The sequence below is a fragment of the Nomascus leucogenys genome, chromosome 19 (assembly GCF_006542625.1).
Source record: "Nomascus leucogenys isolate Asia chromosome 19, Asia_NLE_v1, whole genome shotgun sequence".
Classification (NCBI taxonomy): Eukaryota; Metazoa; Chordata; class Mammalia; order Primates; family Hylobatidae; genus Nomascus; species Nomascus leucogenys.
In genome coordinates, this window is record NC_044399.1 from 69533493 (window position 1) to 69547851 (window position 14359).

At 53.2% G+C, this 14359-nt stretch overlaps 2 protein-coding genes across 3 annotated transcripts; one reads left to right on the plus strand and one right to left on the minus strand.

Moving 5' to 3' along the window:
- Window positions 1-1043: 1043 nt before the first annotated feature.
- On the plus strand, window positions 1044-6386 carry SLC25A35 (solute carrier family 25 member 35). The gene is made up of 5 exons (XM_003274650.4): window positions 1044-2017; window positions 3869-3934; window positions 4962-5114; window positions 5471-5605; window positions 5769-6386. Exons 1-5 carry the CDS (start codon window positions 1643-1645, stop codon window positions 5940-5942), a joined length of 903 nt encoding a protein of 300 aa, XP_003274698.1. The 5' UTR covers window positions 1044-1642; the 3' UTR covers window positions 5943-6386.
- RANGRF (RAN guanine nucleotide release factor) lies at window positions 6360-7807 on the minus strand. 2 transcript variants are annotated; one of them, XM_003274648.4, is made up of 5 exons: window positions 7585-7807; window positions 7378-7494; window positions 7033-7189; window positions 6859-6944; window positions 6360-6634 (listed from the first exon to the last, which is right to left on the minus strand). In XM_003274648.4, exons 1-5 carry the CDS (start codon window positions 7659-7661, stop codon window positions 6511-6513), a joined length of 561 nt encoding a protein of 186 aa, XP_003274696.1. In that variant the 5' UTR covers window positions 7662-7807; the 3' UTR covers window positions 6360-6510. The 2 variants fall into 2 exon arrangements, with proteins under 2 accessions (XP_003274696.1, XP_030656023.1); XM_030800163.1 differs by lacking the exon at window positions 6859-6944 and having other exon boundaries at window positions 6365-6634.
- Between the last annotated feature and the right edge of the window lie 6552 nt (window positions 7808-14359).

The window sequence follows — 14359 nt, forward strand, 5'->3', positions numbered from 1 at the left end:
CCGCCTCGGCCTCCCCAAGTGCTGAGATTACATGCATGAGCCACCGCGCCCGACTTGTATCCCTTTTTTTAAACTTCTTTTTTAGTAATAGGATTTCACCATTTTGCCCAAGTTGGTCTCAAACTCCTGGGCTCAAGCAATCCTCCTGCCTCAGCCACCCAGAGTGCTGGAATTACAGGTGAGTCACCGCACCCAGCATGAACTCAAGATTTAGAACAATGATGAAATCTCGGCCGGGCGCGGTGGCTCACGCCTGTAATCCCAGCACTTTGGGAGGCCGAGGCGGGCGGATCACGAGGTCAGGAGATCGAGACCATCCTGGCTAACACAGTGGTCTCTACTAAAAATACAAAAAATAAGCCGGGCGTGGTGGCGGGCACCTGTAGTCCCAGCTACTCGGGAGGCTGAGGCAGGAGAATGGCGTGAACCCGGGAGGCGGAGCTCTCAGTGAGCTGAGATCGCGCCACTGCACTCCAGCCTGGGCGACAGAGCGAGACTCCATCTCAAAAAAAAAAAAAAAAAAAAAAAAAAAGCCTAAGGACTAAGGATTTAATTAACCAAGCACCACCCCGTGCAGCCTCAGGAGACTGGTCCCGCAGCGCAGGTGTGTCCCTCTACCCCCCGCAGGCCGGACCGCGTCTTCCTGGCTCTCCTGGCGCCGGCACCGAGCAGGGCGTGGACTTGAACTTATGTGACCCCACCCGGTCACAACCCAGGGTAGGAAGCTAAAGAAGGGAGCCGTCCGCCCACCCGAGGGGCGGTCCCAGCACCCCAGTGGGGGACTGCTGCGCTCGGCCTCTGTGTTCGATCGGGAGCCCAGGTCTCTTCCCTGCCAATAACAAAACCGCCGCGTCCCGGGCCTCCCTTCCGGAGCCGGAGTCGGCGGCCGAGCGCTGGTGGCGGGGCCGGGAGTGTTAATTCCAACCGCCTCCGGGTGATTCCGGGGACGGGAGCGCCGAGAGCTCCTCCCATTGGCCGCGGAGCCGGCTCGGCGCTGATTGGCTGAGGGCCTCGGTTGTGGCTCTCGAAGGCTCTCCATTGGCCCCGCGCTCCAGTGGCAGGAGTGTGGCGGCCCGGCCTCCGCAGGTTACCCGGAGTTGAAGCTGCTGCGAGCTCCGGTGGCTGCCTGGGGACGCTCGGGGACGCTCATTCCTGGCCAGAGTCCTGACTTCTTTCTCGGATCCAGATCTCGTTGCTGGCTCGAGGAAATCACCGGCTCTTCTCCCGGATCCTTTTCTTCTCTCACTTGCTGGCTTTCTTCTTCCTGCCTCCCTGGCTTCCATCTCCCAACCCCGCAATTCCCTCCTCTACCCCCCTGCCCCCGTCGCCCGCCATCCTGAGCCATCCCACCTGCAACCTTCTGTCTTTTGCCCCTCCTTGACCTCAGAGGGTCCTGCCATAAGCTTCTCACCAGAATCTAGATTTCTGTCTCTTCCCTGCTTGCCAGCTCTTGACTCCCAAATTCTAGCTGACGTTTGACCACTTGACATTTGACCCTGACACCCTTGACTGCAAATCTAAATTCTTACCTTCTGCAGCCTGTACTGCTGAAACAGGCCTTCCCCTGTCTTCCAACCCCGCTTTCTGACACACATTTTTACTTTCTTACTCTTGGGTCAGTTCCTGCTACAGCTATCCCACCATGGACTTCTTGATGAGTGGCCTGGCAGCCTGCGGGGCCTGTGTATTCACCAATCCCCTGGAGGTGGTGAAGACCAGGATGCAGTTGCAGGGAGAACTGCAGGCCCCTGGCACATACCAGCGGCACTACCGAAATGTCTTCCATGCCTTCATCACCATCGGCAAGGTGGATGGCCTGGCTGCCCTGCAGAAAGGCCTGGCCCCTGCCCTCTTATACCAGTTCCTGATGAATGGCATCCGACTGGGCACCTATGGGCTGGCTGAGGCTGGGGGCTACCTGCACACAGCTGAAGGCACCCACAGTCCTGCCCGCAGCGCAGCAGCTGGGGCCATGGCTGGGGTCATGGGAGCCTACTTGGGGAGCCCCATCTACATGGTAAGAAGAGGGCTCTTGCCTGGGACCTTCAGGGCAGATCCTTGTTGTAGGATAGGAGCCTGGTCTTTCCCAAGGGCATAGGTGGCAGGGTGCTGCCCCACTGCAAGCAGGGAAAGGCATCAGGAAAGTGCTGGTAGGCTTTGGGGTCTTCTGGTCTGCCCTATACACACCCATCTGATGGACACGATTGAATGTATTGATTAAGATTATGGACTTTGGGGCCGGGCGCAGTGGTTCACACCTGTAATCCCAGCACTTTGGGAGGCCAAGGTGGGTGGATCACGAGATGGAGGTCAGGAGATGGAGACCATCCTGGCTAACACGGTGAAACCCCATCTCTACTAAAAAATACAAAAAATTAGCCGGGCGTGGTGGCGGGCGCCTGTAGTCCCAGCTACTCGGGAGGCTGAGGCAGGAGAATGGCTTGAACCCGGGAGGTGGAGCTTGCAGTGAGCCGAGATTGCGCCACTGCACTCCAGCCTGGGTGACAGAGCAAGACTCCGTCTCAGAAAAAAAAAAAAAAAAAGATTATGGGCTTTGGAATCAGCCTTTCTGGAACTAAAATCCTGGTTTTGAAAATTACTAGTTGTTGGCCGGAGGTGGTGGCTCACGCCAGTAATCCCAGCACTTTGGGAGGCCGAGGCGGGCGGATCACGAGGTCAGGAGATCGAGACCATCCTGGCTAACACGGTGAAACCCCGTCTCTACTAAAAATATAAAAAATTAGCCAGGCATGGTGGTGGGCGCCTGTAGTCCCAGCTACTAGGGAGGCTGAGGCAGGAGAATGGCCTAAACCCAGGAGGCAGAGCTTGCAGTGAGCTGAGATCCGGCCACTGTACTCCAGCCTGCACCACAGAGCGAGACTCCGTCTCAAAAAAAAAAAAAAAGAAAGAAAATTACTAGTTGTTGAGCTTCAGTTGCCACATCTGTAAAATGGTGATAATTGTAGTGCCCCTTCTGTGTGATTATTGGGAGGATCGAGGGAGACAAATGCGGTAGACATGAAAGCATTAGTGCGAATCCTGGCAGACAGTAAGCATTTGGTAGCATTTGTTTTTATTAGTATGTGTTGATATTGAGGTTGGATTTGTGAAGGGGAGGATAAGGAATTTAACATACATCGAGAGTCTAGGGATCAGGAAGACCCGGGGCATCACAGAATTAACAATCTCAACGTCTGCCCCTTTGAGTTATCTGGTATAGGTGAAGGGTCAAGAGCCTGAGGCCCAGAGAGGGGAAGTGACCCACTCAAGGTCACACAGCTGTTTATTGCTAGGACTAGGCCCTGCTTAGTGCTCCGAAGAGCAAAAGAGATTGGGAAGTAGTATGTCCTGTAGCAGAGGCAGTCTGGTCTCATTCTCAGGGTGTGAGTTTTACAGACAGTGGTCTCTCCAAAGTCAGCTAGATACCTCTGTGGGGATTGGAGGCTAGAGAGCAAGTTTTGCCCAGAGTCTGATGGGGAGCCTGATAGAAGTGGTGGCTGGAGATCCAGTCTGGGAATGGGAGCTAGCATGAAAGGCTGGACACCAGGTCTTGCCTAACGTGAACAACCTTAGGAAATATTGCCATTCTCCCACCACTCCACCCCCCACACTGCTAGCCCCAAGTGAAGCAGGATACGAAGGGGGTGGAGTGTCTTGCAGTGTTGGGAGATCCATCCCCCTGGGGCTGGAGCCTAGAGACGGAGTCTTTTCGTTAACCAATTTGTTAAGTAGGAACAACAATAATTATCAGAATAAGAGGCTATTCATTGCTGAACACCCTAGAGGAAGTGTGAGGGGGTGAGACATTTGGTTCTGAGGTAGGAGGATGGCCACTGGGGCATAGGCTATGATATTCTCTTGTTCCCAGGTGAAGACACACCTGCAGGCACAGGCAGCCTCAGAAATTGCTGTAGGGCACCAGTATAAGCATCAGGTGAGTGTTCCCAAGTCTGTCAAAGTCCCTGACCATCCTTTCTCTTTTCCCCTAGCTTTCTGCCTGCACCCAACAGCTCCGGTCCCAGCCACTGCTCTGCTCAACCCATCGGTTCTGTCCCATTTTGCCCCTGGAGTCTACCCAGACCCTCTTTACTTTTTTTTTAGACGGAGTCTCGCTCTGTTGCCTAGGCTGAAGTGCATTGGCACGATCTCGGCTCACTGCAACCTCTGCTTCCTGGATTCAAGCGATTCTCCTGCCTCAGCCTCCTGAGTAGCTGGGACTACAGGAGTGCACCACCACACCCAGCTAAATTTTGTTTTGTTTTGTTGAGATGGAGTCTCGCTCTGTTGCCCAGGCTGGAGTGCAGTGGCATGGTCTTGGCTCACTGCAACCTCCGCCTCCTGGGTTCAAGTGATTCTCCTGCTGCAGCCTCTTGAGTAGCTGGGATTACAGCTGTGCACCACCACGTCCATCTAATTTTTGTATTTTTAGTAGAGACAGGGTTTCACCATGTTGGTCAGGCTGGTCTCGACCTCCTGAACTTGTGATCCGCCCGCCTCGGCCTCCCAAAGTGCTGGGATTACAAGCGTGAGCCACTGCACCCAGCAATTTTTGTATTTTTAATAGAGATGGGGTTTCACCATGTTGGCCAGGCTGATCTCAAACTCCTGACTTCAGGTGATCCGCCTGCCTGAGCCTCCCAAAGTGCTGGGATTACAGGCGTGAGCCACCGCTCCCGATGCCTCTTTCCAATATGTACTCCAGTTCCTCTAATATTCTGCCCCTGTTTCTCCTGACCAGTGAATGGCCTCACTTCTATCCATCCCGCCCCAGTTCTTGGGTGCCCAGGGAGGGAACAATGGGGTGGCTAGACAACCAAGGGCCCACATTCTGGCTCTAAGCCCACATTGAACTGATTGTCTGGACAAGAGGTTCCTATTAAGGACCCATCCTTGGCAGTGTTAGGATGGCAGCCCCTGATGCTGGGCTGTCTGAATCCCACCCCCGGTCTTCCCCACACTAGGGCATGTTTCAGGCGCTAACCGAGATTGGCCAGAAACATGGTCTGGTGGGGTTATGGCGTGGGGCTCTGGGCGGCCTGCCCCGAGTTATCGTCGGTTCCTCCACCCAGCTGTGCACCTTCTCATCCACCAAGGACCTCCTGAGCCAGTGGGAGGTACTGCCTGGGAAACGGGTGGGTCTGTTTTGGGAAGGGGGGAAGGGGAGGGCAAGCTGCACTAGGCCCTGGAGGGGATGGTGCCCAACATTCACGGGTGAGGGAGTGGCAGGAGGGCTTGGAGTTCAACTCTTTAGACCCTTCCCACAGTTCTCTTGTCACTCCCTCCCAGAAGGGGTACCTGAGCCTTCAGGGTACCCTGGCCTTCCTCCTTCTCACTGTTTTTGCACTGTTATAACTGGTGCAGTGGAAGCTCCCCGAGTTACCAGCATCTGTGTCCCCAGGACAGGGACTGTCCTGTCCTTGGGGTGGAATGGTTAGCTGGTTGACAACGCTCTTCCTCTCTACCCCCTTAGATCTTTCCTCCCCAGAGCTGGAAGTTGGCGCTGGTGGCTGCCATGATGAGTGGCATTGCAGTTGTCTTGGCCATGGCACCCTTTGATGTGGCCTGCACAAGGCTCTACAACCAGCCCACAGATGCACAGGGCAAGGTAAGGAAGTGCTCTGGGATGCAAGCGGGAAGCAGGGGATGGGGAAGGCAGATTGCGGGTGCAGGTGGGATAGCCTGAAATGCAGCCTGTGGAGGTGCTGCCCCTGGTGGGCTCTGACAAACTCCTTCTCTGTGCTCTCCCTCCCTCTCTGACACGCTCTCAGGGCCTCATGTACCGGGGGATACTGGACGCTCTGCTGCAGACAGCTCGGACCGAGGGCATTTTTGGCATGTACAAGGGTATAGGTGCCTCCTACTTCCGCCTCGGCCCCCACACCATCCTCTCCCTCTTCTTCTGGGACCAGCTGCGCTCCCTCTACTACACATACACTAAATAACAGCCGCTCTCCCAGTCTCCGTCAAATGAGCACTCCTTGGCCACTTGTGCCTCCACCACTATGTCCTGGTGACTACTGATTAGGTGACCTTTCATCCATCCACGGGAGACAGCCAATCCCACTCCCCATCTGTTCTCAGGGTTGAATCACTACAAGAGATGAGTTTCCCTTCTTTCCTTGGGTGTTGCTTTAAACCTTCCCTACCCATTCCCTGGGTAACTCACACCCCTCTCTCCGGGCTGAACCAGTCATCCCAGAGTGTATTTCCTCCCTCTCACCACTGCTACCCTTGAGTCCCTCCTGCTCCCATGCACAGCTTTAAACTCCTCCCTCCAAAACCAAAGGGAATTGAGAGACCCAATTCCCAGGCGTCTGGGACCAAGGCGTCCTGTTAGATTCAAAGGCACAGAGATTATATTGATTATAAAGCAAGTTTATTCTGAAGAGGGATTGTCTTATGTTTACGCACAGGGAAGAAATAAGAGGAAACCCTCTTTTCAACCTCTTTTCCCCCTCACAGAACCGAGTCCCCAAGTTCTCAGCAACATCATGCAGTACTTCAGCGCCTTTACTGGGGACCAAAGATGTTGGGATCATGAAGGGTCAGACTGGTCACCAGCTGTTCAAAGTCACCCAGGCTCCAGGGTGCAGGTGACAGATTTTCAGGGCCAAGAGATGACCTGTTGTCAGGACTTGGGGTGGGGGAACAGATGGAGAGAGAACATCATCCAGGCCTGAGGTTTGGAAATTGCCAATTCCTGTTCCCCAGAGGACCTGGGTATCAGTTACCCCAAACCTCTGGCCCACTCCTGCTTCCTTGGAGGATCCCACCAGTGAGTCTCCCTGTTCTGTCCCTCCCAGCCTGATTCTCCTAGGAACCCAGTCATGAGATACCCGCCCGTTCCTTCCTCCTTACGGGGGCTGATTGAAGGTGAGCAAGAGATCAGTCTGGTACTGGGGCAGCCTCAGCAAGGCCTGATGAAGTGTCACGTCCTTTGCTACCTAAGGGGATCAGAGTCAGGATGCTTACATGGATCTCTGCGTCCCCGCTACCGCCCTTCCGGGACATTGCACAGTCTCGGGCTCTCACCTGCTGGTTTTCCTTAGCTATCTGCTGCCTGCCAGAGAGGACCCAGGCTTCTTGACAGCAGCCCCTCAGGGCCAGGTTCTCCAAACTGAGAGGCTGAACAGACTCCACATGGACAGCCCTAGCCCCCTGCACGCCACCAACATCCTCAAAGTGGTACCTGGAGTAGGGAAGCGGGGTCAGGAAGGGACATCTCTGGTCGCCTCCCCGGGAGCATCTTTAAGTTGCAGGCCTGGCTCCCCGCCCCTTCGTGGTCTCACCGCCCAGATTAACCGTCGGCCGCGGGCCCCGCCCCCCACTGGCCCGACCCCGCCCCTGCCATTGGCCAGCCGGGGGCCATTCCCTCACCGCGCAGCCGCTTCGCCCCGCACGTGGGCCTGCAGCTCGAGAAGTTCCACGATCAGGCTCTGGTCCGTCACGGGATGGCAGAAAACTTCTTGATTGTCCGGGACTGGTCGGAGATCGCTGGAGTGAGGCGAGGCAGACCCTGATTGACCCCGGTCTCTTCCCACAACCCACCCAGTCAGCCGCCCCTGGGCGCCCCGGCCTTCTCACCTTACGTCAATGGCCCCCGTGGGGAGGATGGCGGAAAAGGCGCCCCCGAACAGCGGGCAGTCTCTCGTGGGCTCCATGGGCCTGAGGCTGGGTTATGGGCATTAGAAAGGTTTAAAAGAAGCCCACATTGGGTCACGTGGCATCGGCTCCCTGGGTTTCGCAGCTGCCACCGCCACCCGGGTCTGGCTTAGCTCCCGGATCCTTTAAGATTTGGCTCCGCCCTGCGCTCTCACTGGCCAATCGGCGCCAAGGCCCTGGGGGCGGGGGTCAGCGGCTTTGCTCCGGAAGCCGCGCTCTTAGGAACGCGCCTGGCGGGACGCTGGGGTCTGCCTTGGGGTTGGACTTAGGGTTAGGTTCTGTGTCGCCCTCGGTGGTCACGAGCATGCTCCCGCCAGCCTCCTCTTGATTAATTGATTGATTGATTGACAGGGTCTCGCTCTGTCGCCCAGGCTGTAATGCAGTGGCGCGATCACGGCTCACTGCACTCTTCACCTCCAGGACTCAAGTGATACTCCTGCCTCAGCCTCTCGAGTGGCTCCTGCTCCCGCCACCACGCCCGGCTAAATTTTTAATTACTTGTAGAGATGGGGCGGGGTGGGGAGTGTCTCCCAATCTTGCCCAGGCTGGCCTCAAACTCCTGGACTCGAGCGATCCTCCCTCCTCGGCTTCCCTAAGTGCTGGAATTACAGGCTAGAGCCACCGCACCTGGCCTCCTCGTCCTTTTCAAGTGGTCACACCTATCAAGAAGGTCGCCTGAGACCCTTCTGAGGGGCAGATGCTTGTCAAAGGGGCTCACGTCTAGGTAGGGTCTCTTGAGTCAGGGAAGCATAGTTTCACGGTGTTCTGGGCCTCTGAACGACGAATGGGCTGCCACCCAGACCGCTAATTCACAGATGCGATGCTGGGAATTAGGGGAACAATGAGTCCAGGTTAGGATTCAGGTCTCACACCTTCCTGAAAGTGAGAGCCAACCCGGGTATTAGAAATCTAATTCCCCTCAAATATTTGCCTTGGGAATGCTCCCCGGCAGGTGCAACCCTACTCCCAGCTCCGCACACCTGGACAGAAGCACAGATTAAACCCTCTTTTGTTTGTCTTTTACAGATTTGTTGTGTTCTTTAAGTTTTAGCTTCACTAGGCCGGGCGCGGTGCCTCACGCTTGTAATCCCAGCACTTTGGGAGGCTGAGGAGGGCGGATCACGAGGTCAGGAGATCGAGACCACGGTGAAACCCCGTCTCTACTAAAAAATACAAAAAATTAGCCGGGCGTGGTGGCAGCCGCCTATAGTCCCAGCTACTCAGAGAGGCTGAGGCAGGAGAATGGCGTGAACCCGGGAGGCGGAGCTTGCAGTGAGCCGAGATTGCGCCACTGCACTCCAGCCTGGGCGACAGAGCGAGACTCCGTCTCAAAAAAAAAAAAAAAAAAAAAAAGTTTTAGCTTCACTATATCCTTCCAGTTCATTTCTCTATTCGTCTTTGATCCCCAGCACCTGGCACGGTGTTTAGAGCATAAGAGACCTGATATATATTGGTTTTTTTGTTTTGTTTTGTTTTTCAGACAGAGTTTCACTGTTGTTGCTCAGGCTGGAGTGCAATGGCGTGATCTTGGCTCACTGCAACCTCCGCCTCCTGGGTTCAAGCGATTCACCTGCCCCAACCTCCCAAGCAGTTGGATTACAGGCATGCACCACCACACCCAGCTAATTTTGTATTTTTAGTAGAGACGGGGGTTTCTCCACGTTGGTCAGGCGAGTCTCGAACTTCCAACTTCAGGTGATCCGCCTGCCTCGGCCTCCCAGAGTGCTGGGATTATTACAGGCATGAGCCACCGTGCCCAGCCCAGACCTAATATATATTGTTAAGTGATTGAATAAACTCAATGCAAATGTCTGGAACCCAGGAGATCACCCATACCCTCATGGATTCTAGATGTCACCTACTTTCCAGCCAAGAATTGGGCAAGAGGACTCTGATCTTGAGGCCATTCCACAGGGTTCCAAATGCTGACCATACCTCTGGACCCTAATGATTTAGTGAAATGAAGCCAAAGGGCACATATTTATTGGTCTCTTACCTTGCTAGGCCCTATGTGAAGGGCTGGAGATACGAAGACATTCAGGACCCAGCCCCTGATGCCTCATTGAAGGAACAGTGGAGCACACTTTGAGTCTTGTTTTGTTTTTTTTGAGAGGCGGTCTCACTGTTGCCAAGACTAGACTGTAGTGGTGCAGTCATAGCTCACTGCAGCCTCAACCTTGTGGGCCCAAGTCATCCTCCTGCCTCAGCCTCCTGAGTAGCTGGGACTATAGGCATGCACCACCATGCTCTGGTAATTTTTGTGTGTGTGTGTTTTTTTTTTTAGGGATGGAGTCTCACTGTGTTGCCCAGGCTGGTCTCAGACTTCTGGTCTCAAGTGATCCTCCTGCCCTGGCCTCTCAAAGTGATGGGATTATAGTCATGCGCCACCATGCCTGGCCCATACTTTGAGTCTTAAAGGTTGACTTAGAATTCAGTAGGACATCCTAGGGGTATTCTAGCTGGGGGAACATCAGGAGCAAAAACTTGGAGATGAGAGGGCATATTTTGGGGAAAGTAAGTGTATCTGTTTGGCAAGGGAGGGTAGGATGGGAATGGGTGGCAGGGAGCTGCAAACACAGTCAGGTGTGCAGGGTTTTTGTAGCGCACACTAAGGAGCTTGACTCCTCATTTCTTACTACAGCCATCAGACTCCTCTCTGAGTCTCATTTCCTCATCTCTAAAATGCTGTTGGGGGGCCAGGCGCCGTGGCTCACACCTGTAATCCCAGCATTTTGGGAGGCCGAGGCGGGCAGATCACTTGTGATCACAAGTTCGAGACTAGCCTGGCCAACATGATGAAACCCCATCTCTACTAAAAACACAAAAATGAGCCGAGCGTGATGGCGGGCACCTGTAATCCCAGTTACTAAGGAGGCTAAGGCAGGAGAATTGCTTGAACCCAGGACGTGAAAGCTGCGGTGAGCCAAGATTGCGCCACCGTACTCCAGCCTGGGCGACAGAGCAAGACTCCGTCTCAAAAATGAAATAAAATGCTGTTAGGAAGAAACGAGATGTGGGCCAGGTGCAGTGGCTCATGCCTGTAATCTCAGCACTTTGGGAGGCCAAGGCAGGTGGATCACCTGAGATCAGGAGTTTGAGACCAGCCTGGCCAACATGGTGAAACCCCATCTCTACTAAACATACAAAAAAAAAAAAAAAAGGAAGAAATGAGATATGGATGTAGTTGAGTCTGACCTATTTCTGGGTAAAGAGAGTAGAATAAGTTTGCTGTATGAGGAATTTGACAGAGCGGGGGCGTTACAGGCTCCAGAGGGAGAGAAGGAGCCCAGCCATGGGAAACAAAAGGAGCCAGGTCAGAGGAGTCCACCCTATGATGCTTCTCTGGGATAATGAGTGACAGACCTCTTTGTCCCTCCCTCCTCCTTTCTGCCAGCCTGCTCTCCAGCCCCGTTCCCCACCAGGGGCAATACTGGCTCTGGCTGCTTTGGGAGCAGTCAAGCAGGTAGAGTCCTTGGAAAGGGACCTACAAGAACATAGAAGCTAACAGGGTGCCTGCACTAGGCATAAGGGGGTGTGGAGGCCTGTTACATGGGCCCAGAGGAAGTCACACTAGGCCAGGAAGGCTGAGAAAAAAAGGCCCCCCAACCTCCTCATTTTGGGTGTCTGGCCTGTCTCATGTTCTACCATGAGCCCTGCGCAGCTGGGGACCCCTGGCCCTCCACAATTCTGTGGGCTCTTGGGGGCTGCTCAGCCAGACCTCCTCTGAATGAATGGGGTGGAAGGCCACCCTCACTTGGCAAATCCCCACGCTTGGCTCCACTTCCCCTTCTCCCTTCACGTTTTTTTTGTGTGTGTGTGCCTGTCAATTCTGCTGGCCCTGCCACCTGTCAACTCCCTCAAGTGTTCAAATTCCAACTTCCCAAGGGACAGGATCCAGTTGGGTCGATTAATTGTTATTCAATCTGAAAGTACCTATTTGGCCGGCTCTCCTGCCTGGCCACTCCTCAGGCCACCACCCAAACACAAGAGAGATCTCTGGTCCAGCTGGCTGTGGCTAGGATGATGAGTATCAGGGGACAAATCTCAGTAGAGAGATGGCCAGCAGCCACTTTTCTCAGGAGAATGTGAGGGTATGGCTGGCTCTCAGCCCACTGGTTGCAAGTAGGCCTGCAACTGATTGATTCTCTACACCTGGGACATTCCCTTATCCAGTGCCCTGCATGCAGTTGATGCAGTTGTTTGCTTTCGGGACAAGAGTACCAGAGACTCTCCCCTTTAGGGCACCAAGAAACGGACTCAGATCAGAGAGACAACACCACACCCAAAGTCCAGCATCCCTTTGAGAAGAGTTAGGACAATGAATATTTCTATTAAGCAGGGGTTTTCGTCTTTTTTTCTACTGTGGACTGCTTTGGCAGTTTTGTGAAGCCCATGATCCCCTATTCGGTGTAATGTTATTATTATTTTTATTTTTTCTGTGTTTTTGAGACAGGGTCTTATTCTGTCACCCAGGCTGGAGTGCAGTGGCATGATAACAGCTCACTGCAGCCTCAACCTCCTGGGCTCAAGCCATCCTCCCACCTTGGACTCTCAAAGAGATTACAGGCATGGGCCAGGTGCGGTGGCTCACGCCTGTAATCCTAGCACTTTCAGAGGCCTAGGTGGGCAGATTGCTTGAGCTCAGGAGTTTGAGACCAGCCTAGACAACAAAGTGAGACTCTGTCTCTATTACCAAAAAAAAAATTAGCCGGGCATGGTGGCATATGCCTGTAGTGCCAGCTACTTGGGAGGCCAAGGTGGGAGGATGACTTGAGCCTGGGAGGCAGAGGCTGTAATGAGCCAAGATCACGCCATTGCACTCCAGCCTGGTCGACAGAGCCAGACTGTTTCTCAAAATATAAAAAAGAAAATTAGGCCAGGCGCGGTGGCTCACGCTTGTATTCCCAGCACTTTGGGAGGCCGAGGCGGGCGGATCACGAGGTCAGGAGATCGAGACCACAGTGAAACCCCGTCTCTACTAAAAATACAAAAAAATTAGCCGGGCGTGGTGGCGGGCGCCTGTAGTCCCAACTACTCGGAGAGGCTGAGGCAGGAGAATGGCGTGAACCCAGGAGGCGGAGCTTGCAGTGAGCCGAGATTGCGCCACTGCACTCCAGCCTGGGTGACAGAGCGAGACTCCGTCTCAAAAAAAAAAAAAAAAAAAAAAAAAGAAAATTAAACCCAGATATTTGATAGAGTACAAATCTACTTCTTTGTTATCATATTAACTAGATCTAGCAGTGGTCTCTAATAAATGTAATAAAAAACTAGTGATGCAGACAAATTATGGTTCAAGAGATCCATAGCCATTCTAAAGTAAGCCTATCTGTAACTGCTATTGAGATGAAACCACGGATACTGCTAATACTACTGTGGTTTGTTACCTAAATTCACAGCGAAAGGAAATGCTAAATTTCAGTTAAAAGGTTACTGAAAACATGGCTGTACGCAGTGGCTCACCCCTGCGATCCTAACACTGTGGGAGGCCCAGGAGGGAGGATTGCTTGAGCCCAGAAGTTCGAGACTAGGCTGGGCAACATGGCAGAACACCATCTCTACCAAAAAAATACAAAAATTAGCTGGGCATAGTGACTCGCACCTCCCAGCTACTGGGGAGGCTGAGGTGGGAGGATTGCTTCAGCCTGGGAGCTTGAGGCTGCAGTGAGTCGACATCCTGCCACTGTACTCCAGCCTGGGTGACAGAGGGAGATCCTGTCTCAAAAAAAAAAAGCCAGGAGTAGTGGTACACACCTGTAGTATCAGCTACTTGGGAGGCTGAGGTGGGAGGATGGCTTGAGCCGGGAGGTTGAGGCTGTGGTGAGCCGAGATGCCACTGCACTCTAGCCTGGGTGACAGAGGGAGACCCTGTCTCAAAATATTATACATATTGAAAATAAAGATGGGCTGGGCGCAGTGGCTCAAGCCTGTAATCCTAGCACTTTGGGAGGCTGAGGCAGGTGGATCACTTGAGGTCAGGAGTTTGAGACCAGCCTGACCAACATGGCAAAACCCTGTCTCTACTAAAAATACAAAATTAGCCCGGTATGGTGGTGCACACCTGTAATCGCAGCTACCTGGGAGGCTGAGGCAGGAGAATCACTTAAACCGAGAGGCAGAGTTTACAGTGAGCCAAGATCACGCCATTGCACTCCAGCCTGGGCGATAAGAGCTAAACTCTGTCTCAAAAAAAAAAAAAAAAAAGAAAGAAAGAAAAGAAAAAAGAAAGATGAAATTTTTATCCAAGCTCATTGACTAAAGATTAAGAAACCCAGCTATGAAGTATTTTGTATATTTAGCCCTGTGCTAGGCTTTAGGAGAGGGTCTAAAAATGGGTAAAACATGGCCCTTCTTTCTGGGCCTTCAGCCTGAACAGGAAGAGCTAGGGTGTGCTACAGTTCATATCCTGTAATGAGATCTAGTTTGTGCCCCTGCTTAGTCCCCAGCTGAGAAATCTGCCTTGGGGAGATGCTTAGAATTGTCTTGCAATCAGTGGTAGCCACAGTAGATATACAATACACAAAGGCCTGCTATAATGAAGTTAGTGTCTGAGGAAGACCAGTGTGTCCTAGTGTTTGGAGCAATTCTATACCTGTCACTCAGTCCTTTCCCTGGAACTTTTCAGCCCCATATCCCATCATTTTCCCCTTATAGTCTTTTTTTTTTCTTTTATGTTTTGAGATGGAGTCTCGCTCTGTCG

Coding starts and splice junctions, on each gene's coding strand:
- SLC25A35 (XM_003274650.4), top strand. CDS start 1,643: ATGGACTTCTTGATGAGTGGCCTGGCAGCCTGCGGGGCCTGTGTATTC. Junction 3,935..4,961: donor GGCACCAGTATAAGCATCAG/GTGAGTGTTCCC, acceptor TCCCCACACTAG/GGCATGTTTCAGGCGCTAAC. Junction 5,606..5,768: donor CCACAGATGCACAGGGCAAG/GTAAGGAAGTGC, acceptor ACACGCTCTCAG/GGCCTCATGTACCGGGGGAT.
- RANGRF (XM_003274648.4), bottom strand. CDS start 7,661: ATGGAGCCCACGAGAGACTGCCCGCTGTTCGGGGGCGCCTTTTCCGCC. Junction 7,495..7,584: donor ACGGGGGCCATTGACGTAAG/GTGAGAAGGCCG, acceptor GCCTCACTCCAG/CGATCTCCGACCAGTCCCGG. Junction 6,635..6,858: donor CTCACCTTCAATCAGCCCCC/GTAAGGAGGAAG, acceptor CCCCACCCCAAG/TCCTGACAACAGGTCATCTC.